Source organism: Camelus dromedarius, chromosome 2 (assembly GCF_036321535.1).
Source record: "Camelus dromedarius isolate mCamDro1 chromosome 2, mCamDro1.pat, whole genome shotgun sequence".
NCBI classification, from domain to species: Eukaryota; Metazoa; Chordata; class Mammalia; order Artiodactyla; family Camelidae; genus Camelus; species Camelus dromedarius.
This window is the reverse complement of record NC_087437.1, coordinates 41,363,605-41,390,002: the sequence shown is the minus strand read 5'-3', so window position 1 is coordinate 41,390,002 and position 26,398 is coordinate 41,363,605. Positions and strand designations below refer to the sequence as shown.

Sequence of the window (26,398 nt, the reverse complement as noted above, 5' to 3'; positions counted from 1 at the left end):
ATACAAACTTATCTATGCTTAATTTAGTATATTAAAATTAACAAGCACTTAAGTCTTCATGGAAAACAGGCTTTCTAGGAAGATGCACCGTATTTGAATGTGGATTCATAGATTCTCTGGTACCCAGCCGTGTACTCTGAGGAATGCGTACCTGTGTCTTCATGATACATAAAGACTCCCATACTTACTCCTTATTTCACCAATGAAAAAGTAAATAGCAGCTTATCTGTGCTACCTTGTTGTCAGTCTTGCTAAAATTATTGATTTACTTAACCCACATTTATTAAGTGCCCTCTGTGGCCTGGGTACTATGCAAGTGACTAAGAATATTAATATGAAGAGAGTCCAGGCCCTGCTTTTTGGGAAGAGGGGCCATAGTTAAGTGGAGAAGATGGATTATTTTACAGATTATTACAACAATATAATATATATTTGTTCCTTTCTTGTCTGGCAGACATAAGGCTTCAAACATGCCATTTTGTTAATAACAATAATGGATTTGTATTCTTTATCCTGTGTGTGTCTGTCACTTTGTGATAGCCATGCATGTTCAGTGCTTGAAAACCGTTTGCCTTATGAAATGCTTATGGAACCAAGGTTTCTAGAAATAATCTGAAGCTTACTGAGTGAAGGTGTGGCCCTCTGAGTGATGTTCTCAGGCTTCCATCGTTCCTGACGGAAGTGATACATGCGATTAACATGTATCCTTTTAAAATAATACCCTTAAAAGAGAAATTTCTTCCCTCTGCTCGTCTCTCTCTGCTTCTGCAGATCCTGTTTGCATTTCAAAGTCCAGCCCAATGCCCACCTTTTCCTTTCAGCCTTCCTTGACTGTGCGTCTGTGTTTATTTCTCCAGCCATCCGAACTCTTTTGGCATTTCCATTGTGTTCGCCTATCTGGCTGGTTAGAGTGAGAGTGAGGATCCTAAATTCCTTCCCTTCTCCTTTTGCGAGTAGGGTTCTTGAGAAATGGATCACAGCAAATGCTGCCTCCTTATTCCTCAGAGTGTCTGCCCCACGGACACTCTGTGTCTCAGGCTCCTGCCCCAGCAGCCCTGCCTGGCAACCTGGAATCTTCAAGACTCCCTTAACTGTTCTCTCCTCAGCTCTGGAGCTGAGAAGGCCCAGGTCCTCTATGAATTCCTTTTCTCCTGGGTCTCAAGCTGGTGCCCCTTTCCATTCCTTTCTCAGTATTTTCAAAGCAGAAAGGACCCTCAGCCCTTTCCTTATCATGTTCCCCCATAGAAGGCAGAGCCAGCTATTCCATTCCTCTCTCTCCTCATTCCTTCCATTAAAACTCCACCCTCAACGCCTATAAAGTAGGATAGGCTGAGCATTATTCCACCGTGGCCCTAATATGCCATTTTGTCCTTCAGGGGTAGCCACCCTTGAACGTGGGTTCAGGAGTGAAAAATCTCTGATGGACATGTTTTATTTTAGTATTCACTGATAAAAACCCGACTTCACCATAGCAAAATTTTTTCATGCTTTTGTCTCATTTCAACTTCAGTCCAGCCCTGAGAGGCCGGCAGCCTGCTGGTATTCTTATTTCTGCTTTAGAGGAAAAGAAACCCAGAGCTAGAGATTTTCAGCAGATTTGCTCAATGTCAGAAAAAAAAATTTGTCCATGATGAAATTGTGTTCAGAAATATCATCTTTAACCTACAGTCCTTTCATTTCTCTTCATTTATATTACATTTGTTTTCCTTTGTTCTTACTATTTAGACCTGCTCCTTGAAGGAGGCTCATGCCATGGTATTTGAATCCTGCGTAACACCAAACAACGCAATTTCCACACATTTATGTTAGGAAATTATTAGTGTATTAGTAAATTATTAAACATTAGTATACTCTTATCATTAGTAATAGTTTCCTCATTTAGTGAGGATGTTACGTGTCATGTTCTTTGCTGCGTATTTTCCATAAACTTTGCCTCATTCTTACCGTACCCCTGCCATGTAGGTTTTATCAGTACTTTTGCAACATCAATATTCTCTTGAATCACCTGGGATCTCATTAAAATGTTAATTCTGATTCAGTAATTCTGGGCAGAGCCCAATATTCTGCATGTCTAACTGCTTCCAGATGCTGTGGACACTACGGGTCATGGACCATACTTTGAGTAGCATCTGGTTAGTAGGTGAAGAAACTGTGGCTCAAAGAGATTAAGTAACTTTTCAAAGATGACACAATTGGAAGGGGCAAAGTCCCACTCCAACTCTGATACCCAAATTGCTGCTCACCCTCCCATGTCACACTGCTGATGTGGCAGGCATCACTGTTAAACATCTTGGGAGATTCAGAGATAATGAAGGCATAGACCTTGCTCCCAGAAGAGTTGCCTTCCAGGGTAAAGACAGACACATTGAAAGCGGCTTTGGGGACGCACTTGAATGTGGAGTTTACACTAATGCAATGTCATGGGAGGATCTTGGGTGTGAAGTATGATTTGAGTTGGACCTCAGAGGACTAGGAAGGGAGCAAAGGACTTTCTTGACAGCAATAACAAGGAGACAGGATGTAAATGCATCTTCTGTGCCTGGTGAGCAGTTGGCTGTAGCTGATGTGTGGAGAGGGGTATACTGTGCTTTAAAAGTACCGCCTGGGGTTGCTGATAGAGTAGAATAAGCCAGGGGAGCCACTGGGATTTGGAGGAGTGGTTCACAGTAGCACATTGTAGGTGCCCAGGGGATGGACCCTGATTGATTTAATGTGATCTAGTTGTTAGCGATCCATTGCCCATACTGTGCCGCTGACATCTCCATATAGTATTCTGTGGCCTGGTTATAGGTGACTTACTCCACGATGGCCTTTACTATTGTTTGTGTAGAGCCCGTCTTAATAAAATCTCTTTGCTGGTGGCAATAAAGGATATATTACTTTTTCCCCCTTTCCAAATTTTTCCAGGTTATGAAAATGCTGTTTTTCCACAGACCAGTAATAAACATTGTTCTTAAAAGAAGCATTGTTCCTTCGGTAGCAACTTGTAATGGGAAAAGTGGAATGGAGACAAAATGCAATCCTGGTCTGAATGGAGACCAGTTTTTCTTTGTGTGAATAACCAGCATTCCAGTCAGGTTGCCACGGTGATGCTGAGATTATAACTGTTCATGCCAGCAGTCAGAGAATGATGCCCAATTAGTTATTCTCAGCTGCTAGGTTACCTTGACAGTGGCTCAAAAAGCAGGTTTTGAGTTCAAAGGCACTCAAATGAGCAGTCAGAGGACTTGGAGCTCTGCTGTCCTCAGTGGGGTGCTGGGACTACAAGCCCCAGCATGCCCTGCTTTAGTCCACATAGGATGTGGTCAGCCCTGTGAAAGCAAACTCCATTTTTAAATTCTGTTCCCCCCACCTTCCTTGGTAACAAAGGGTTCCCAGAATTCTTGTGTCACCAGCCAGCTTTGTAAGGGTTTTCACTGTTTCCAGGGCTGCCTTCAGATGTTATAGGTTGGAGACACTGGGGAGAATGTGAATTTTGGTGTTGAACCTTGATCTTATGTAGGTTACCCTCTTAGCTTCAGTTTTCTGTCCCGTGAGCAATCTACCTTACAGGATCAATGCAGAGATCAAATAAAATAATTTTTGCAAAATGCCCTGCACAATGTCTGGAGCATAGGAGATACCTAGTAAAAAGTCAGTCTTCTCAAATATTATTTCAGAAATCATAAAGCATTATACAGTGAGATTACTTTTAATGCCATCTTTTGATCGTTTCTATCAGTCAGAACAGGCGAAGATGTACTGTGATAACAAATAATCTTAGAGACTTAATACAACTAAAGTTTATTTCCTGACCATGCCGCATGCCCAGAGCCCATCAGGAGAGGACTCTATTCATCAGCTACCTAAGGATACAGATTAACGGCAGCTTCACGTCCTCATGTGCTTCCATAGTCATCACAATATCTTGCCCTAATAATCAAATATTCCACCTTACTTCCACTCACATTGCATTGGCCAAAGCAAATCATGTGGCCACACCCAACTTAAAAAGGGCTGAGGAATTGTTGTCCTACTACATTGGCAGGAGAACTGGAATATCTGTTGAATAACTGTAATGCCTGCAACCTCTACCAAAGTAAAGGCTGATGGAGTATAGTATTTTAAAGAAGGGCTCTTAGTGAGACATAAGTAAGTAAAAATATCTGAATAGTTAACTTCAAGGCAAATGAATTAGGAATCAGCTGTATCAAACAGAAAACCCCAAATATTAAAGGGTTAAGGAAGATAGAGGTGTATTTCTCTCTCAATTTAAAGAAGTCCAGATATAGGCAGTCAGTGGTGTTATGGTAGTTCCATGGCCATAGAGGCTTGCAGTCATTTTATTGTTCTGCTATAACAACCTAGCGTGAGACTTACATTCTTAAATTCACCTCAGGGTCAGAAATGGCTGCAGGGTTCCAGCTGTCACATCTACATTCCAGGCGGCTGGAAGGAGAATGATGGGGGACAAAAATGTGCTTCTCTCTGCCAAGTCAGCTCCATTTGAGCAACCCTCTACATTTCCCACCCAATAATTCTGCTTATACAACATCATTGACTAGAACTTAGTCATATATTCACCCTTAGCATCAAGGAAGCTAGGGCATGTAATTATTGATCTGAGTGCATTGTCTTCCAAATAAATTGTTCCTACAGAGCAATGAGAGAAGGGACACTGGGTGGCATGCAGCAGTCCCTGCCACAGTAACTTAAGATACAAGCTTTGGTTAAGCATGACTGAGAAGGGAAGGATTGCTCTATACACTATCATTTTATAATCTGTTCCACAGAACACCACTGTGTAGAGAGATACAAGATTCCCTTAAAAATGTTCTACAGCTCAAGAGATTTGGGAAATGTGGAAAGCTTTGCCCTCTCTTGGAGATTCACAAGGTATATCAACACATTAAAAGCTCTGAGAGGCCCTGCAGTAAATAAGGAGCTAAGTTGCTAATCTTTTGAACTCAGTGTTCCTAAACCCATTTGACAGTGGAAATCAAACAGCTTTGGAAGACTAGAGGGACACAGAGAAGTTTAGCTTGAATTTGCCAAAAACCTATTTAGATCCTTGAAAAGATGGTATGAAACCCCCATTCAAAAAATCGTCTGCCTCGTAAAACAAACAAATTCATATATCCTTAGTGCTAGCTTAGCCATAGGGATAAAAGCCTTAAAGAAAAAAATAGATCAGATGCCAGTGAAGCCCTGTTAAAAACAATCTGTGGAAGGGATGGTGTTAAGCAGCCATCTGTGCCATTAGTGGTGACACCCAGTGATGGGCTGCGATGGGTTCGCACTGCCTTCTGCCAGATGACAGCCCCCTGCCCTGGGCTGATGTTGACGGGCTCTTGGCTGCTTCTCTATGGCTCTTGGCAATCCACCGCTCTCTGGGAGTGAGAGTAATAGGGGATCCAACCACCCAATATTAACCTCTTCATCTCACAGAGGGGGTCTGTTGTCCACTGCATGGTTGCTTATAGATGTGGGGAGAAAGGCTGAAAATGCTTTCAAGCAAGTGTGTGTCGTTGATCTGTTGGGAGCAGGTGGTAAATGAATACCTTTGGGGGAAGGGTTACGGCTCTTTTTTCCAAAATGGAAACCTTGGATGGTTTCCTGATCTTTCTTACTTAATTATTTAGGTAATCAGTTCTTGTCTTTACAGTCCATCTGCTGCAATTGCTATCTTTTTTCTTCATCTAAGCATCTTTGAAAAGGCAAAATGCCAAAATCTTTGCTAGCCTGGTTCCCATCATTTTGACCTTGTGCTGCTGGAAATACTGGAAAGTTACCTTGTCCTGACAGGCCTAGAGAGATCCCATGTTTGCCTGTCTCTAAACTGAATGTTACATTTCCCCAAACAGCTGCATAATCTCTTGGACAACCTGATGGTGGGAAGGAAGGGACGGGATGGGGGGCCTTTATGTCATGTTGACCTTCAGAGCAACTTGACATGTTTGAGCTGGAACAGGCTGTGGGACCGTTGAGAAAGTTCTGGAGGTGGAGATCCCTTCTTTGTCCAAAATCTGCCTTGTGACCTAGTGTCCTGGAGAATTTTCTCAGACAGCTTCATGGAGTTAGTTTGCCTTTCCCTAACTGCTGGGACTAGTCTCTGAAGAGAGTAGCCTGATGGGCTCTGTTTATGCCCCTTGTGTACCGGCAGCTTTGTGGCCATGGCTCGGGGACTGGAGGTCAGGAAGGGTGAGACGGGCTGCCTGGTGAATCCCAACGGTTGACAAAGGATCAGTGTACCTGTGTACAAATCTGAGTAAATATCCAAGTTAACATTGGAAGTCCTTCTTGGGCTGTTCTCTTTTTAATTTTATGTTCCTAATTATGTACGTCCATTTTTCCAATGTAAGCCAGCAGACAACGATCAACAATTATGTAGAATTCTTGGTTTTCTCTTGTAAGGAAATACAGTTGACCCTTGAATAACACTGGTTTTAACTGCAGGAGTCCATTTATATACGATTTTTCAATAAATACATACTACAGTACTACACGATTCATGGTTGGTTGAATCCATGGATGCAGAACTGTGGATACGGAGGATCAACTGTAAAGTTACACGTGGATTTTCATCACCCCTAACCTCTGTGTTGTTTAAGGGTCAACTGTAATTTGGAGCGGAGATAAATATGTATATGAATATACAAGGTCTATGAACTGAGAAAGATAGCTTTTGAAAAATCCCATTGATCTCTTCTGCTAATATGTACATGTGAACTACCAAATTGATTGTCTCAATGATATCAACTTGGTAATGTGTGATAAATCTTCGTACATCATTTCTGGCTATGAAATAAATTCACTTCTCTACCCAAGTACTTGGAATTTACAACCAAATTCCAGTGCCTACATCTTCCCTACTCTCCCCACGGTTCCTGCTCTCCTCCCTTGAAGGCTCACTGTTGGACAGTGAGTGATTACTTTGGTTTATCAAAGGATTTTATTGAACAGAGAGGGAAAGACTAAAAGTCAAAGGACTTGGGGTCTTGACCTCAATCTGCTACTAACTAGTTGAGACATTGGACACGCCACCTAAACTCTTCTTGTTGGAAAAGCCTATGATTTTATGAGTATCTAGGACCTGCCTGGGCCTCACTTTGTTCTTCTGTAAAAAATGAGGAGAGGGATTTTATTGATACAGTCTTACAAATCCCTGCTCCAAATGTCAGAGATCCTATCACACTGTGGCTTTTGGTGGTGGAGCTGGTGATATGGGGACATGATTCATCCAGCACCTATTTATTGTGTGTCTAATAATGTCCCAGTCCCTGACCCAAGTAGTGGGGATACTGCAGTGAACAAAACCAATACAAGTCATTCCTTCTTAGAATCTGCATTCTAGGGTAAAGAATTATTATTAGCAAACACTTTTGAGTACTTACAATATGCCAGACATTGCTTTAAATTTATCTATATATTAATTATTTTGTAATAGTCCTGTGAAGTAAGTACTACTGTCATCACTATTTTGCAGTTGAAGAAACTGAGGCCCAGAGAGATTAAATAATATGTTCAAGGTGACAGAGCTAGTAAGTGTTGAAGCTGGGAGCAGAATCCGGCTTTCTGGCTGTAGTCTGTGGTCTTAACTACGATGGCATACTGCCTTTCACTGTCAATTAATTGGTCAGCTTAAAGTAATCAGGATTCGTCCTAGCTGATGGCAAAGTAGGAAAAAAAGAAACGGTAGCTTTGGGTAGAAATCTCAGCGCCTGCTCAGTCTCCCTCTCTGGGACTCATCCAGGCTCTGATGGGAAGGAGGGGCGCTGTGCAACGATTTGGTGCATTTTACTTCTGGTTGGTTGGGGGTCACTGGCCCTTCTCTGGCTTTATTGATAAACTGCCTGGCCTTCACCATCCGCACAGCCCCCAGTTAATTTCACACTGGCCACGTGTAGAGAAGTGAGTAATGCTGGACCTGGATTCAAAATACCTGAATTTGAATCCTGCCTCTACTACTGACCAATGCTGTCATCTTGGGCAACTTTTAATAATACCAGCAGCAAGGACAATCATAGCAGTGGCTTTCATTTGTTAAGCACTGCCATGCCTTGTGCTAAATGCTTTGCGTATGTTGTTCCTGATCCTCAGAACGATCCTCCTGGGAGGTATTTCTGTCCTCACTTTACAGCCTGATCTTGGCTGCTGTCTCCACCACATACTATTTAACCTTGAGCAGGTCACTTAATTCTTTGGAGCCTTTGTTTCATCATCTGAAAACTGGGGTTAGTAATATCTACTTCCCACAGTTGCTATGAAGATTAAATATGAAAATGTATATAAAGCCTTTAGGCCATTGCCTATCCAGAGACAGCGATAATGCCCTTTATAGCTTAAAGTCTCGCTCCTATTAATCTGAGGAGCCTGGTTTCAAATCTAATTCTCAAGGCTGCCTTTGTGAGGACAGGCTGGAGCCGCGGCACCTCGACGGCCGCCCATGGGCAGTGGCAGGCTTGGGGGAAGCTGGTTCACGGCCAAGGGCTGTTGAGCAGCAGGTGGAACTGCAGACCCAACAGGAGGTGTGGAGGCTCTGTTCTCCCTGCACCGAGGGCTGGCAGCCACCAGTGTTGAGAACCGTGTCCCCTGAAGTTTGGCGGGGACCATGGCCTGATCCTGCCAGAGTTAGTATTAGTAAAAGGACGCCAGTGCTGTTCAGCCAAGCACAGCTGGAAGGGGCAGACGACCTTCTGGGGTCAACCTGCACGTAGCACCACCCTTCTTGAAGGATGACGCTGGACATGTGGCGCTGGGGGTGGGTGGGGTGCTTGGCCCGGGTCATGTGTGCGATGCAGCCTTATGAAGCGGGATTATCCCATTTTACGGGTGGGAAAACCGGAATATGAGAGGTCAGGTAACACTAGCAAGGAGCAGAGTCCTGACTTGAAACCTACCTTTTTGCACCAATCCTCTGATAGCTCTGCATAGTTTAATTTGTTCTGTATAGATAATCAAGTGAGAAGGTTCAACAGTCAGTGTTTTATTCTTCATTTTATACATGTAGCTTGAATCATCCATTCTGTTTGAGATGCACAGCTTGGGCAGTGTGTTAAGTCTGGGCTGTATTCCAGATGTCCCAGGTATATACTCTTGGAGCCCCTTGTAATTTTCCTGCTTATCGCTTTTCATTGTAATTTAAGACTGTGAACTTGTAGTTCTGTGTTCATGTCTAGTCCTTCATTAAATTGGAAGCACCAGGAGGCAGGGCCAATGTATCACCTGCTTCCACCAGTAGATGGGCGTGGAGGCTGTGGGTAGCAGCCGGGGACTGAATACACTCCATTGCGGAAGGGCTCCTCAGACCCCCACAGTAGGAAGGGAGGTCCATGGAAAATGATTCGAGGGACCTTGCCTGGCTGTGCGTGCAGACTGGACTGCAACTGGGGGATGCTGCGTTGCATCAGCACAATGTTTCCCAGGGCTGTACTTACTTTGGAATAACAGCGGTGTTGAAAAGCCTGAAGGCTCAAGATAAATATGGCGAGTTCTCCTACTGTTCCTGTTTTCTTTGTTCTGTTTTGCTTTTGTAAGCATATGCTTGTCAGTTAAGGCTGAAACCGAACAAAACAGCTGCTAAATATGGTTCTAAGAGAAATAACATTTTGGTCTTTTTAAGGCCTGTAAGTTTAGAGTAAGCACAGTCTTTTGGCAGATGTCAGTAGGGAATCTGGGGGTAGGCAGTCGTTCTGGGAGCCGTATCAGCCATCCATATTCTGTGGGGTCTGTTTCACACTGCTGCAGAACCGGTGACCTCAAGTCAAAGGTCTGTCACAGAGTGGCTATGTCTTTAAGAGGAGTTTGGGAGAAGGGTTGTCTAGAGTCTGTGTAAGCTGTTGCTTAGGACGCCTCCCAAGTTCTCTCTTGATTTCATTTTTAGACATGGAGGGAGGGTGGGGGCGGGGAGGACTGGGAAGAATATGTATCAACTTTTATGATGCTCAGGAAGTAGTCATCCTAGTTAGATATTTAGGTTTGCCTTTTTCAATCTTTGGGATTTAGTCCAGAGATGTTATTTAGTGTTCTGGTAAATCCAGTGTCATTCAGGAAAGAAAGTGTAACTCAGTGACTGGGAATATTAACTTCTAGATCTTAAATCACTCCACCCTGCTGAGAAGTCAGACTTGAGCCTGCCAATACCACCGGAATTTCACCAGCTGATAGAAGAGAGGATTTTTTCCAGCGCTCCGGGAGCCCAGAAAAGTTAATGAATCTTCCCAGTTGTCTCTCTAATTTCTAAAGAGATACCTGTTTGTCCATAAATATCTGACCCTGTTTATTAAGCATGTGGTGATCTTGGTTAACACACAATAGGCTTTCTTTTACTGGCTTTGTTAGTTGAGAATATATGAAATACAGATTGAATTTTTCTGGCTTATTCCTTGTAGATTAAATGAACTCTATTTCAAAGGGAAAAAGAAAAGGAAGGAAAGAGGTTAATATTTACCAAAGTCTATTATATTTCAGGCCCTGAGCTAGTGTAGATGCTTTCACAGTCTTCACAGTCTTCTGTCTGGGAGATACCCCATTTTAAAGATGAAGAAACTGAGACTCAGGGCAGTTTTGAAACTTGCCCAAGCTTGGAGAGCTAGCAAGTGGTAAATCAAGGGCTGGGAAGTCTGATTCTATGAAGCTGATGGGGTGGCAAGTGGTTAAGAGTCCAGGGTTTGGAGTCTGACCAGCCCGGTACCCACCCTGGCTCAGACATCCATCGGTGGTATGACCTTGACTAAGGTCTTATTCTCTCTGTGCCTCAGTTTCTTCCTCTGTAAAACAAAGACAGCAATAGCATCCACTTGATAGAGTTGTGATAATTAAATGACTTGTTCATGGAAAATGCTTAGAATAGTGCCTGGAATATAAATGCTCATAAAATGTTAGTGATTGTTGTGATTTTTATTATTATGACTAGCCAAATTTGCCTTCATCTGTTCTGGCTGAAAAGTTACATTTTCTTTCATGCAACAGCTTGTCTTTTGGTATGTCATTATATTTCATTATGAAATAATGTAAACTACTCTACCTTAGAATTAAATTTTCTTTTCAGCCTTCCAGCAAAGGTTAAGATCTGAATAAAGGCGTGTGTAGCCAACAGGGATTCCTGACTTTGGTAAATGTCAACGATTTGCTCTTTTCTCCTTGGTGTGTGTAACCTTCTTCCATGCCGCCCATCCTGGCTTGACGAGCAGCTAAGCAAACAGGAGAGGGAGAATTAAGCTGGTTCTTGTCTCCTACCTTTCCTGTCTTTGTAACATGATCATTAGGTACAGCGTCTTCTTGTTGCGTTGCCTGTGGTTGCATCCTGACAGCCTGTCTTCTCCGTGCACCTGAGGCCCAGCTTACACCAACAGGCTTTAGGAGTTTTCTTTAGAGCTGGCAATACCATGGGAGCTTATGCATGTGACAGTTTTGTGCAGCTGGGATCTGGTCAGGGGTCGGAAGGGGCAGTGGCTGGGAAACTTTTGTCTAGACCGAAAAGGAAATGACGTAACTTTGCTTGACCTTTGGCTCTACCTTCTGATCCCATTTTTTGCAACGCATGTGGAGCATGGGGAGTGGGATGTCAGCCTCCCTGAGTAAATAGTTACGTCTAGCAGTTATATGTTGGACACCTTGCTAAGTGCTGGAAATATTAAGATAAATATGGTCCAGTGCCTGCTCTCAGGCCATTGTAATTCACCAATGGAGAGACGTGGAAGAGGGGATTTGTGCTGTGGGAAAGTGGTTATCATAGAGCTATCTATGTACAACGTGTGGTGGGTGCAAAGAAGCAGTGGCACTGATTTGAGGAAGGCTTCACAGAAGAGGTGTCACACTGGCCCTTCAAGGATGGGCTTGCTTCACAGAGAATGGTAGAAGGAATAATCTTAGCAGGCAGATATTATGAACCAAAGCAGAGAGACACGGTTAAGTGTGATGTGTTAGGGAAGTGAGGTTTGAGATGGTTGATTATAGGCACAAAATGATGGATCACAGTCTGGGAACGAAGGCCAGGCCTAAGAATGACAGGACCTTGACTTTCAATTGGAACCACATTGTGTAGGATTTTAAAGCATGGTGTATTGTGTTTGGAAATGTCTATTTTAGAAAGATCCCTGTGAAGGATAGATTGAAAAGAGGAGAGAATTAATTGAAAATCAACAGTCCCAGGAAGAAGTGGTGAGTCCTGGTGTATGAACAGAGTGGAGTAGATGGTTATGGTGGATTTTTGTAGATAAAATCATTAGCACTTGGTGACTGACATGAGATGGAACCTTGGGGTCAGCCAACCTTTAAGGTCTGGGGAGAAGAAACAAAAATCTCTATGAGTGGTCTGATGGAAGACAAAGGAGGGGGAAGATTTCAATAAGAGTGGCGGTTCTTAGCAGTGTAAATGCCTCAAAGGGAACAACCAGGACAGACTGAGAAGAAACCATTACAAACAGCAGATGGAGGTCATTGGTGAGCCTTGGGAGAGATTACTTTAGAGTCCTGCAAGAATGGCGAGTACAGCTGAATGCTCACCATGTACAATTCCCCAAGAAAGCCACTAACATTTATATGTATTTGTGTAAGAGAATATCCACAAACATCTGGCTCTGCAGGAACTTGGGTTGGGGCATAAGGGAGAGGGAAGCTTAGAATCAGTGCTAAGTTCAAGTGTCGCTGAACAATAGCTCTGCCTTGTGTTTTCTAGGGTCTTAGAGAGCCCCCTCCTTGCAAATACTAAATCTCTTAATTGTGACGTTCTGTCTTACCACTGTCAACGTACTGTAGAAAGCAGATGCTTATAGACTTCTCTTCCAGTTCCAAATGGGTATTCATTTCTAGGTGCAGTGCTTGTAGTGGATGCTGTGGTGTGTCACCCAGATTCCCTTTCCACTCACTACTGGGCTGCTCATTTTCTGCCCACTGGGAATGTGGGCAGCTGTCAGTGGTTCTCACCTGGAAGTTGTCCTCTGCTGAAGAGTGTCGCTTCATAACCTCTGGGATGGGAGAGCCTGAGTGCCATGACTAAGTCAATGGAGGTGGGGTACAGAGGTCCCCATGCCTCAAGGTAGGATGATTTTGAAGAGCCATCCCAGCTCCAGGGCTCCTGTGGGACCAGATCTGTCTTTGTTCCGCTGCATCACAGTTAACCCTTTCCCCTTCCATCTGCTTATCCAATCCTTTCTCCTTTACCCCCAGTGATGTTGATTCTGAGACACACACACACCCTGATTAACCCTCTGTGTAAATTTCACTGGTTCTCAGAGTCTTTCCTGGGGAACCACCCTACTTGGATGATTGTTTCCGGTTTGGTTGCCTACCCAAGGAGGGTTGCCAGTCAAACTCTAGTCCCTCTGACCTTTGCTTCTGAGCCCTTCGGATGTATACAGTGGAAGGAGCCTCTCTCCCAGCAGCTGGAATGAAAGTCTTGGCACTGAGCCTTCTTGGCTCCGACTGGCTGGGCCATATGCCTATTAATCAAATATTGGAGGAGAGGAAGGAACCTAGAAGTCAGCTGCCCGCCTCCTCCTGAGACCTACCCATTAAACCTCAGCCCTGAGCAGGTGTCTGTGAGGTGGGGTGACCCCGGGGTGCCCTGTTTCTGTGCCTGCCTCCCCTTCCACCCCTCCTGTGCTTCCCAGGCTCCTTAAGGCATCCAGAACTCACCATCTTAACATCTCCTTACTTTGGTTCATATTTTATTCTTTTTTTAGTAAAGAAAAATGAATGTTGAAAATACAATTGAGATATTTCAAGCAAATGTAGAACCTCTCTTGAAATTTGTTGCAGAAACACCACTGAGCAAACAAACTACTGGGAAGCACAGCTTAGAAACAAACAGCAGCTGCCACCGTTTCTGAGCTTTTTGCTCCCCCCCCCCCCATTTCTTTCTAATTCCTAATTTCTTTGTAATAAAACCTGCTGCTCTAATGGCCTACTGGTTCAGCAAACACAATTTTTCTTTCCAATCTTGAGGTGCTGCCCAGGTGGCAGTGACAGTGACAGTGACTTCTAGCTCCAGGGTCCCTGTCTACGGAGCTGTAGGTCCTTACCGTGCTCTCCTGTCTCACGGTTCCATCTGGAACGTGTCCTCACCTCCCAGACCAGGTGGGGCGTAGTTGGAATTTCTGGACTTCTCCATCTGACGGGACGTGAGTCTGGAGTGGGGTTACTTGCCCTCCTGGCTTTATAATAACAAATGATGCTAATACCAGTCTTCATGAGCAACTAAGTCCTTCAAGCTGTTGGTTTTTTATTTTGTTTTATTATTATTTTTTAATTTGTCTTCTAGGTGGGATCTTTGAAGGCACATTGCAAAGAGCTTCTCTTGGGCCTGATGTATCAAAGACTGAACTTTGAAGAGCTCTAATTTGTCACATCACACTCATTTGTCTCCTTCCCCAGGAACAGCAGCCCTTCTTCCTTTCAGTAGTACCAGGGGTGTGGAATTCCTCAGCTTAAAATTGATTCCTATTAGCTATTAATACGTGCTGACTCTGGGCTAGGAGTGGCGCTGGGCCCTCATTCACGCTTCCCCAGAGCTCTGCTGAGCTGTCATCCCTGTGGTGTCTGCAGGGACACTGAGTTGCTCTCCCAGGGTATCCTGGGGTCACGCAGCCAGACAAGGCCAAGAGCTGCTGTTCAGCCCAGGTCTGTCTGCACCTAAAGCTCAGGCTCCCCCTCCTGCCTCTGTCACTGTAAAACTCTCTGGCAGGGCTCCGTACACGTGTTGACCAGAGATAGGAATGCTTTTTAGGCCAGATGTTGAAGTCTTTTTTATTTGTCCCTCAGAGTTTTTTTGTTTTTGTTTTTGTTTTTATTTTTTATTTTTAAACTTTTTTTATTGAGTTATAGTCATTTTACAATGTTGTGTCAAATTCCAATGTAGAGCACAATTTTTCAGTTATACATGGACATATATATTCATTGTCACATTTTTTTTTCATTGTGATGTTTTTGTTTTTAAATGAATGAGTGCCTAACTTTTAAAAATAAGGAGCTCTCACATTAAACAAAATGTTCGGTTTTTCTTGAAAAAATCTTTAGACCTGGCAATATTGTGTTCATCAGTTGATGCTACAACTACTGGTTCCAGGGTGGTACCCACCCCCCGCCCAGCAAAGGACACATGCCCCCAGTGGCCCGCCTCACTCTTTTCCATTACTTGCCTGTCTTCTGTGGACCTATATGTTTGTGGTTCTTGATCTAGGCCTTTAAAGAAATGATTCCTGTCCAATCAGGAAATCAGTAGAGATTGAAGTCACTTTCTGCTTCTGAGTTAAGTTTTATAGGCTTTTTTTTTTTTTTTGACTTTTGGGATGGAGATCAGTAATAGCCACGATTACTGGATATTTATTGAGCACTCTAACAATTCGCTGACATTGAGGGTTAGCTGACACCTGTTTGGTGGTAAGAACTTGCATAATTCTCCAATTTAGTTTGCAAAATAAACCCTGCTGGACTCCCCAGGTACTGTAGGAACTGATGCCAACCGCAAAAGTGTGTTTTGCAGAGGCAGCCTCATAGAGAGGGGAGATGAATCCAAAAAAATACATCCTGAAAGAGGAAATTAGGTAGATACCATTTTCTTTTGGAAACTGTTGAGTGCTGTAGGTAAGAACTTATTTACAAAACAGAAACAGACTCACAGACATAGAAAACAAACTTAAGGTTGCCAGGGGGAAAGGTGGGGGGAAGGGATAAATTGGGAGTTCGAGATTTGCAGATACTAACTACTGTATGTAAACTAGGTAAACAAGTTTACACTGTATAGCACAGGGAACTATATTCAATATCTTGTAGTGACTTATAATGAAAAAGAATATGAAAAGGAATATATGTATGTATATGTATATGATTGAAACATACTGTACACCAGAAATTGACACAACATTGTAAGCTGATGATACTTCATCAAAAAAAAAAGGTTGCCCCCCAGTACAGGAACACCCCTTTGTGAACTGCCATTGTTCAACACAGTGAGCAGCTCAGAAATGTCAAAGAGAAAGAACTTACAAATTAGAACCCCCTCAGGATGATGAGTCTTTCATTTTATCCTGATGTACCTACAAGTATGTTTTCCATTTGACAGTGAGAAATGTGTTAATTCTTTTTTATTGTTTCAGTGGAAGGCTTGTCTCCTTTTGTCTGATTTAAACACATCTCATAGAAATGTAAAATAGAAACAAATGGATTATGACTGATTTCATAGCTGCAGCTGAATTAAATTTTAATCTATTTAATACAAACATATGAGAGCCCCCCAAAGCTAAAGTTGTTTATTCACTTATTTTAAATACATATTTGTTTTGGATTAAGACAATGCCTAGACTATTATTTTGAATTTTTATTGTTTATTTATTTTCTTTCAGGACCCTGCAGGGATCTTTGAATTGGTGGAACTTGTTGGCAATGGAACATATGGACAAGTGTATAAGGTAAGTTCACCGAGTTTGAATATGGCTTACGTGTAGTTTCAGTTCATGAATGCTGAGTAGCAGTGCTGTCTGTTCTCACGCATGTATGTCTCTTAACAGATTTAAAATGAAATAATATACTTGTTAATTGACTGTCCATCTTTTTAACTGTATCTGTAGTCCCATTGCCTAAACCGGATTCTGGGATTTGGGCATTTCCCTTCATAATATATTACAGAGTTTACATCTGACACATGAATTCTGATGTTGCATATTTCAAGCTCTTTAGGTGTTTACTTTCCTTTACTTTAATCACTGCCAGAACTGGTTTTCAAAGACGCAAAGAATGCCATTTACTTTAGAAATTTAAGCTACTAAGGTGTCGCAGCTGTAAAGCAAATTTGTTCCTGGAGTAGGGCATGGGTTAAATAAGTTTAGTGAACAGTGTTTGGAGAAAACTGGCCGCCTCACCAAGAAAAGCCTCATGGCAGCAGTGACTTCTACAAGGTAGGAAGTAATTAAAAGGTGAACTTGAGTTGAGATTAAGCTGAAGAATGAAAAGTTCTTCTTGCCCTTATACTAATTTTTGCTTATAAATTCACCCCAAACATGCTTTTAAAGGATATTTTCCCCCAGTAAATGATCTAAAAAAGGGATTGTTTGGAAAAGTGGGTTGATTCTCCTGATTATCAAAAGAAAATGGAAATGAACTGTTTTTGGACTAAAGCTCAGAGAGTTTTAGTGAATGAGTTGTTGAAATCAGTGGTTTCAAAACAAACCAGCTGTTTCCTCATGATTATTTCTAGGGAGATAACCATCACTTCCCCGAGTGGTAGTGAGAGGGGGTTGCCGTCCCACTACAAGTGACCTCCCTTGTTGTTCTGGTTTTTTTTTTTTTTTTAATTCCTTCTCTGAGTCCTAAACTTCTCTTAGTTGATTAAAATTATTGTAGATTTTTGTGATATTTCCAGTTCTACAGAATGTCAAAAGAATATATATATGTGTGTGTATGTGTGTATTCATATATATATATATATATATATATATATATATATATATATATGGCTTGGGAATCTGGTTTTTAAAGCACTATTGTAAAATGGATAAATATTTAAATTTTTATTTGCCAGGAGGTACCCTTTTTTTTGGTGTCCACTCCAGGGGAAAATTTCTGTCTTGCAAAAAGTGATTATTTTCTAAAGTGTCAACCCCCTACAATTAGACAGAATGCAGTCCATCCAAGTTGTTCGCTTGACATTGATCCTGACACAAGAAAGAAAGGTGTCTCAGCAGATGCTTTTAAATACTTTCAGTGAAGATAATTAGGTTGGAAGATTGTGTTATTGCATTTTGAGAAACTGGATTTAACCTGTGAATTAATGTAGCTAATGATTTCTGCTCTGGTTTAGGTAGAGAATTACTTCTGATTGGCTGTCATTCTGGAGTAGCAACTCTGTACTATGCTATTGGTTTTACGGTGCCGTCCTTTGTCCTGTGTTTCCCACCTGTAGAGTATACATTTGTACGGTGGACTGTACACTCTTTTGCAAGCCAGGATAACAAAGAGATAAGGATTCTCAATTAAGGATGAAAATGTTTGGAAAATCCAGAATTAGCCCTAATTTCTTGTCACCTGGGGAAAAAAAAAGAAAAGGAAACAAATGGCAAGAGGAAGGAAATTTACCAAGTACGTTGTTTGACATCGTTGCTGTATAAAGGGTGCCATTCTCTTAGTGGTTGGTACAGAATTTCGGCACCTCTCGAGCTGAGGGGAGACTGCAGAGATGGCCTTGGAGATCACATTTTGGGACTTGGTCTCTTTGGTCAGCCCTATGCCTGTTCTGTGGCACCGCAGCTTGTCTGTGCATTACTCAAGTGAGAGTGTTAGAAATGCTGTGGGGCCTTGGACTGATTTATCTAAAGAATTAAACCTCCCTACCGAGTGAAGGGTTTGGTTTCTAGGTAACCCAAATGCTATTAAGTGGCACTCTCTCATGAACAGAGACAGCTGGGTTTCTTGAGCCGCTAACCCAGTCCTGCTGTTACTCTGAGCTCTGAAGGATTGAAGCGTAATAAAACAGCAACATCTGAACTCAAGTATACATGAACCTAAAGAGGGAAAATTACGAAGTGACTGTCCACATTGTAGGTTATATTTAACCATTATGGAATCGGTATATTTCTAAAATACTGTAGACATAACTAGAAACTTTACAGCCTGAGAAACAGATTTCTATGAAAAAATTCTGATAAGTGCTTTCTTTACATTAACTATTAAACCTTTGACTTTAATGTTTTGTTAACTCCAGCTTTTGTCATTCCTGGATTTTATAAAATGAGGTGTAATTTTGTGAACAATTATATGGATGTAGCCTTTGTTTTCTTGAAGGATTCTCGTTTCTTGTAATGAGTTGTCCCAAGAGAGTCATAATTTTATTCACAAGTAGTTTTTAAGAAACATACTTAATTCAATAGACAAAAAGTAGATGTATATGTTAAGAGAATATTTCTGGAAGCATATAAGCCACATACATCTAGATGTGGAAATATATTTTATATAAAGGTCAATTAGTAATGTTTAGCTTTTCCAAGTTGCTTCTAGTCTTACTCCCAAGTCTAGCTTGGTCTGTCTGTCCTTGGTTAGATTTGTTTACCTCTAGCATTTTGGTCCCACGTGGTCAAGTGACAGTTCAGTGTCTGTTTTTCACTTTATTTACTGGAAAGAATACATAAGTAGTGAACAGAAGAGATTCTATGTCAGGATTTTTAATGAGGAAATCATCTTCCTGGTGCCATGGCTCCCAACAAAAATAAACCAACAAAAGGCCACATACCTATTTGCTGAAGGCTTTGACTATTTATTGGCATGCCACCTATTAGGACCTAATGGAATCTAGACACATTTTTGTTAAAATAGAGTAATTATTTTAATAGGTGGAAATAATTGTTTAATGTTTACTGCTAAAACACCACTAAATCTTAGCCATAGATTTCAGAAATGAACGTTAGTCTATTCTGTTTCTTAATTTGCCTTTTTGAAATATGTGTTGGTCATTGTAGTGATGGAGACATACTTTATTCCAGAGTGACAGTGTAAACCAAGAATATGGTGAATTACTCAGGTTTCTTTTAAAAACTCCTTGAGGCTGTAAAATATGAAGAGGGCATGTTGGTGGTTATAGTGCTTGTTGAGAAAGAGTGAGAGAGAGCACTATGTCTTTGTGTGTGTGTGTGTGTGTGTGTATGTGTGTGTGTGTGTTTTCAGAGGGTTGCAAAAGTCCTCATAGGTCATCTAGTCCAATCATTCCTCTGCCACCTGTCTGTTCAGCCCCCTCCTTGATCACCTCTGGTCATGTGGAACTCATCACCTCCCAGTCAGTACATTTTCTTGCAACTCTCTGAATGTTCATTTTCATATTGAACCAAGATTCTGCCTTCCTGAAATGTTTACCACTTCAAGCTCGTTCCACACCCTCAGGGCTATTTAAAAAAATAAATTGTCTTCTTCCACAAGAACATAGTCCTTCAGATGTTTGAAGACGACCTCTCCCTCCTTCCCCCAAACACAGACTTGTGTCTCCTGGTCTCCAGGCAATATAACCTCAGTTGCTTAGTTCTTCATAGGACAGAGACTTGAGGCCCTTTATCACCCTGGGTTCTGTCCTGAAACTATTCTAATGTATTAATGAAAATAATATTTAATACTTCTAAATAACTTTCTATGTCATGAAACATGTTGTATATATTGTTTGATTTCTGGTTTAATTCCTATGTAATTTCATGAGAACCTTGTTCTCAGCTCAGGGTCTTTATATGTGATGCCAGCCAGTTTTGACATACTCCTTCCAAGATTTGACTTTTGCTCTTTTTACTTGACATACTTGTGATCACAGTTTCAGGTTGTTTCTAAGTAATTCAACTCGAGACCTGAGAATCCATATTGGTCAAAACTGACCTGGTATGGAGCGAGGAAATCTGAGCCTGTTGCATGATATTTCCTTTATTGGGATCTCTTAATAAACCTGTGTAAGTAAGTCAAGGCATTTTAATAGTAAGCTTATTAGTAGTCTTGATATGAAGGTGATTCTGTGACATGCAGTGCAGCTTTTCATAGTCTGTTCTAGTGAATAGTGAATTATCCTATTCACTTCTTGTTTGGTAAGGAGTGAATATGGGAGAATGTTGAGTTTCTTAGATAATAGTGGCATTTTTTTTAAACAGGAATTTCCAATAGAAAGAATACACTCTGTTGAGTGCCAATGAAAAAAGCCCTGTGCTTTGTGTGGGAAGAACGCAGAGCAGCCGAGGGGATTCCTACTAAGAAGTGTGCAATTAGATTAACTAGTTAGGACTCCAGTGCTTACTGTGTGCTGAGGCTTTTCATATATGTTGTCTGAGTTACTCCTCATGATTGTATAGGGGAGGAAGCTCACGCACATTATTATGATTATTAAACAGTATCACTTCAAGGCAGAATTTCTCAGCCTTGGCACTGTTGCCATTGGAGTCGGAGAGCTCTTTGTTGCTCTGGAAGACTGCCCTGTGCCTTGTAGGATGTTTAGCAGCATCCTTGGCCTCTACTCTTGAGAAGCCAGTAGCACTCCAAAGTCCTGACCATTGGAAATGTCTCCAGACATTGCCAGATGTCCCCTGGGGGGCAAAATTGTCCCCAGTTGAGAACCACTTCTCTGAGGAGAAGACAAAATAGCAAAACTCTTAAAACTAATGTGCAAACAGAGACCGTGGGAGTGTCGAATATGCCCAGACAGAATGGGGACCTGAATGGACTGTGGGCAGAATATTTGGGAAAAGTTTAGGGGCCTTGGCATCTGCACATCTTAGGGTATAATTTAACATCTTCATAAGTGGGAAGGAGTGCAATGAAAAGGACTTTGCAGCAGGACTGAGCTGGCTTCCCAGTCTGGTGCTGCCTCTTTCTAGTTGTGTGAGCATGGCCAACTTACTTTCTGAGCCTAGATTTCCTCATCTTGTTAGTAATAGTACAGTGTAGGGTTGTTATGGAAACTAAAGTGTAATGTGTGTGGAAGCCCTCAGCCCAGTGCCTGACACATAGTAGGCACTCAGCAACCTTTTCTTCTTCCTAAACACACGCTCCAAGGGGAGCCTGACTTACCAGTTCCTTCCATGGTCTTGGGTTTGCAGAAGAGTTTATGATGTGAGAGAAGCATTCATAGAAGATGAAGTCAGAAACACACATCTTTCTACATCAATTTCTATCTTTGATTTCTTGGAATTTATGTGTGCTCAGAATTGCATTATTTATATTAAATCCAATTTTCATATGGCATTTGATGATACAATTTCCATTTAGATACTGTAGTTGGTCTTTAATATTTAAGAAAAGCCAGTTTCTCAATAATTTGTAAAAATGAGATACATTATTAAAGAAAATAAGAAGAATTGGGTGTAGCACTCTTAGACTTTAGTGAAGTGAGAGTGATTTTTAAAATACTATCTATTTTACAAATTTGGGGGAAGAATCAACATTATTTCCTCTTAAGGTAGTACAGGATGTAAGGAGAGAGCCCTGATGGTGAGATTTGTATGGTGAGTGGGGAGGTAAGAGCCTCACTTAGGAGTCGAGGACCTGTCTTTATGGGTTTGGTTCTACCTCTCACCTGCTGTAGCTTTGAGTTTGCCGTAGCACCATTTAGAGCTTCAGCTTTTCTCATCTGTAAAGTGAGAGTAAAAACACCTTTCCTGGTGTACCCCATCAGGTTCCTGTGAGGTTGAAATGAATCCAGGACTGCAGAAGTATTTTGTTAAATTTAAACTACTGTGTGCCCTAGGGAGGTGGCAGAGTCCTGGAGACCGGGGACTAGGGAAGTTATGTTTCTATGTTGCCCTTTCTCTTCTTCACCCCTATGCCCATTATCAAGTCCCTGAGATTCCCCTCTGGGTGGCCTGACTCCAGCTACAGATTGATTCTTGCACCCCTTCAGTTTTGTGATCTTCAGGCAAACAGGGTCACTGGATTGAGTGGAGGTCTCTCTGGCTTTGCCTTTGCCTGATCTTTGCTTCATTGACATTTATTAGCTAGTTGGTCACATTTCCCAAAGTGTATTCAGTGGAACTCCAAGATCAGTGCTGTGAAAAAAGAGTAGGGAGACTAAAAAAGTTGCAAAGTGCTCCTAACCATCCCTTTCTCTTGAACATTAGCTTTTATATTACTTTGTTTTACTCAGTATTTTCCCAATTTATTTAACTGTGGAATCTCCCCTTACCTCTCCCCACCCAAGTGACCCCTATTAATGCCTCTTGGAACAATTCCATAGAACACAGAAAATCTGGATGGCTTACATCCTGGTACCATAGCTGAGTGTTCTTTGCATCTAATTTGGCTCAAGACCATGCCACCTCATGCTGTGACCCATAGGGTGTCAGGCATTAGATGGCTGCGGTGTAAGCACAGAGGGAAGACCTTTGTGAGCGCCCATGTGCCACGTGCAAAAGAAGGTGGCTTTCTCTGCTGGGTGGCGAGACCTCCAGAATTGCTACCAAGACTTGCCACAGCGAACTTTGTAGGATTTCTTATTGCTACTAGCGGTTCTCAGCCCTCACTGTTTATGGAAATCATCGGGAGAGCTTTGAAAAACTAAACATATCTGGGCCCTTCTGTGGAGATTTGGTTTTAGTGGGTCTGGGTGTACAGCTGGGAAAGCTGGCTTCCAGAACTTCCCAGATGGCTTTTAATGTGAAGCCAGAATTGAGATCCACTGGGCTAAGGTATTTTGCCTTTCAGGTGACATAAAGGCTCTTTCAGTGTCTTTGTCCTTGTGAAGTCTCTACCACTCTTATCTCTATCCTGGAGTTTTCTTTACCTCATTTATTCATTTATTCATTTATTCAGCATCAGCCTTTATAATAAACACCTCTTATCAGCTTGACACCTGTACACCCACCTTTCATTACAAGTGTTTAGACAGCTTTAGCTCAGAATTCTTCCCTTCCATCTCGTATCAGTAAATTTCCAAATAACTTGATGCACAGCACCCTGATGGCTTGTAGGTTTTAGACCTTATAACATCCCTAATGACTTGGTGATTATAAGGCAGTCTCAAGTAATTAAATGATCAATAGTTATGGTGTAATTACCATTATTTGGGGGTTACTAGTAACCTGTGAAATGAAACCCCAAGAGGATTACAGGCACAGAATTTAGGGCCATGCACAGTTTCAACTATTTTGTGCATGGGAAACATTTGAGACGCTCTTAAAAAGAATCACCAATTAATTATGGCCCTAGATTGAATTTCTTATCTCTGTGGTTTAACTTCAAATACAATTTTATTAAGTTCACTTGGATATTTTGCATGTGCAAAAATAAATCTCTGCTGTGTGACAAGCAAATATGCACTCTCTGCTAAGGAGGAGCCCTGCTTAGTAGTGAGGATCCAGAATGGGGGAACGAAGCCTTGCCCAGGCCTCCAAATGGGGCCAAGTACCACCTCTGCTGCCCAGTGCTGTGGCCTTGGGCATTGCTTCTGATTTGGGGCCTGTTGCTTCCTTTCCAAGGCAATGCACAGAACTGCAGTCTTTTTTGTTCCCATCTCCGACAAAGGAAGACAGGGTAGCAGCTGGCTCACTGAGAACTCTTAATAAACACAAAAGAGCAACCATAATAGTAATGATAATAACAAGATGATCTTTCTAGACTGCAGGGAAGAGTTCGGAACTAAATTATGTGAAGAGCTCAGTGTCCTTTGGGGGAAGGTGCTCTACTGTTTTAGAAAACTTGCCCGTGATTACATAATAGAGCCTGCCAGGACACACCGTCTCTGGCAGGCCACTAGCAAGTTCCAGACGATGCTTTTCTTTAGAGTATTTCTTGAGAAATTAAATTTTGGCCTGTGCATCACATTCAAAATGCAGCATGAGGCTCCTAGCTGAATTTACAAGGAGTCTTACTGCTTTTTAGATTTGTCTCTGTCTCTTCCCTGCCCTCCCCCTCTCTCTAATTGTGGTAAATTATGCATACCATAAAATACTATGCAGCAGCATTCAGTCCATTCACATTGACGTGCAGCCATCAAATCCAGAACTGTTCTATCATCCCAAACTGAAACTCTGTACTCATTAAACAATCACTCCGTATTCTCACTCCCTCTCCTCCCCACCCAGCCCCTGGTCTTTCAATAAAAAATATTCCCAGTAAAGTTAGTTGTTGATATGATTTTTTTCCTGGATAGTTTCTTGTAATACCGGGTCTCCAGCTAGCCCAGAAGGGTCTGTGTGTCCAAGTGTCGGTCTTCCTCGGGGTGACTCAGCGGCCCGCTGTACCTCCAGGTGGCTGACCTCCCTGCACCTGGAGGGCTGTATCTTGTTCTAAGAAGCTTAAACCCACTGAAACCCTTGATTTTTTTTTTCTACCCTGTTTATATCTAAATAAAACAGTCCTCTTCAGGTAGAGGTAGATGTCAGTAAAAAAATGTGCATGCAATTTTGTTTGAATCCTAAAAGAGTGTGGTTAATGTTTTCTCTATTAAATGTTCTGGGCTGTGATTATTTTTAGTACAATTTTATAAATGAGACTCTACCTTTAAATGTATCAACTGTTTTCTTTTTTAGTAAGTAAATGTTTTGGGTTTTTTTTCCCCATAAGGAACTCCATTATTTCATACCAAAGCAGAATGTTCTGGAGGGAGGGTGGTGGGGTCTCCCTGAGGCAGTGCACTGCTCCCCTGAACTCCCTCACCCCCCACATCCATCCACAGAGCAGCCCCACACTTGGTCCCCAGGCCCGGATTCCTCGTGATGTGGCCTTGGCCTCCCTCCAGCCTTGTCTGTGGCTGACCCTGCCTCACCCAGTGTTCCGTGCTCTCACAGAGCTGGGTCCTTGTGCTCCCCATCACTTTCTTCGCGCTGGCCACCCCGCATCCTTAACACTTGGCCCAGGCAGCAGCCCCTCTTCCCCACACCCTGGGACACGCTGACCTCGCCTCACAGCGCTGACATCACTGCTTTGTAATGTTCCGCCTGGCTGTTTCCACTCTAAGCTCTGAGCTCCCTGAGTTCCGGAACATTACCTTACTTTTTCTCTAGTGCCAATACAGAGTAGATTGTTTAAAATAGCAATTACGAAAAATAATACACCACTTTTATGTTTTGCTGAGTTTGGAATGCCCTCTCTCAGTGGAATATGTGTCACATTTGTTTAATCTCAACTGTTTAAGCATATTAATCAGGGAGACTGACACTAAGTATGGTATTTAATAATAACCCACAGCAGCTAAATAATGCGCTAAATAAAAACAGTGTCCACTTACCATGCAATATAACAGAAAAAAAATAGGATAAGTAAAATATGTTTTCCTTTTTTTCTAAAACGAGTTTCCTAGACATGATTCTAAAAGTCTCCCAGTGGCTAAACCCAAGGAGCTATAGCCCATTTAAACTTGTAAGGACCCTGTTACACATTTCTGGGAACGGAGATGGGTTTTCCTTCTACCATGTCTCTGGGACTCTGGACTTAAACATCGATATTGACGGTTATAATAGTTTTTATAAGACCTCTATCTTCATTATTTCATTCGATCTTCACAATATCCCCACAAGTGAAACGGAAAGGTATGATCATCTGTGTTTTAAAGTTAAAGAAGTTGAGGTCTCAGTTTATAAATGACTTTCCCGAGGTCACCAGGTAGGGGCTAGAGCCTGACTCGTGGTCAGTAGCCTAAATTCTCTCAGCTCCACACACAAGTTTCCCAGGAGGAAATCTGGGAGAGGGGAAGACCCCCTAAAAGCTTGGCAGGGGTTGGTTTTGCCCTGCCCTGGCACTGCATGTTTGGAATTCAAGGAGATCCCTGATAAGTCTGAATGGGTAACATAAAGCAGGGTTGCGTAACTTGCTTCAGTATATAGTTGGTCTACTCTTTATATCCAAAACACTGAAGGGTGCTTGATGGCTGAGTAGTTAACCACTGATTTCTTAGTAAGGGGTGACACTGTGTTTTTTATACAACCCACAAAATTGCTAATTGCCCAGAAAGATAAGACGGGAGTTCTTTTCC

At 42.1% G+C, this 26,398-nt stretch overlaps 1 protein-coding gene across 8 annotated transcripts in view; it reads left to right on the top strand.

Moving 5' to 3' along the window:
• The window catches only part of TNIK (TRAF2 and NCK interacting kinase), a 362,919-nt gene that overhangs the window by 60,473 nt on the left and 276,048 nt on the right, over nucleotides 1–26,398 (top strand). For all 8 annotated transcript variants that reach the window (XM_031451107.2, XM_010976292.3, XM_010976290.3 and 5 more), the window contains exon 2: nucleotides 16,323–16,388. In XM_031451107.2, the coding sequence (XP_031306967.1) occupies nucleotides 16,323–16,388 (66 nt within the window). The remainder of the gene's footprint in view (nucleotides 1–16,322; nucleotides 16,389–26,398) is intronic.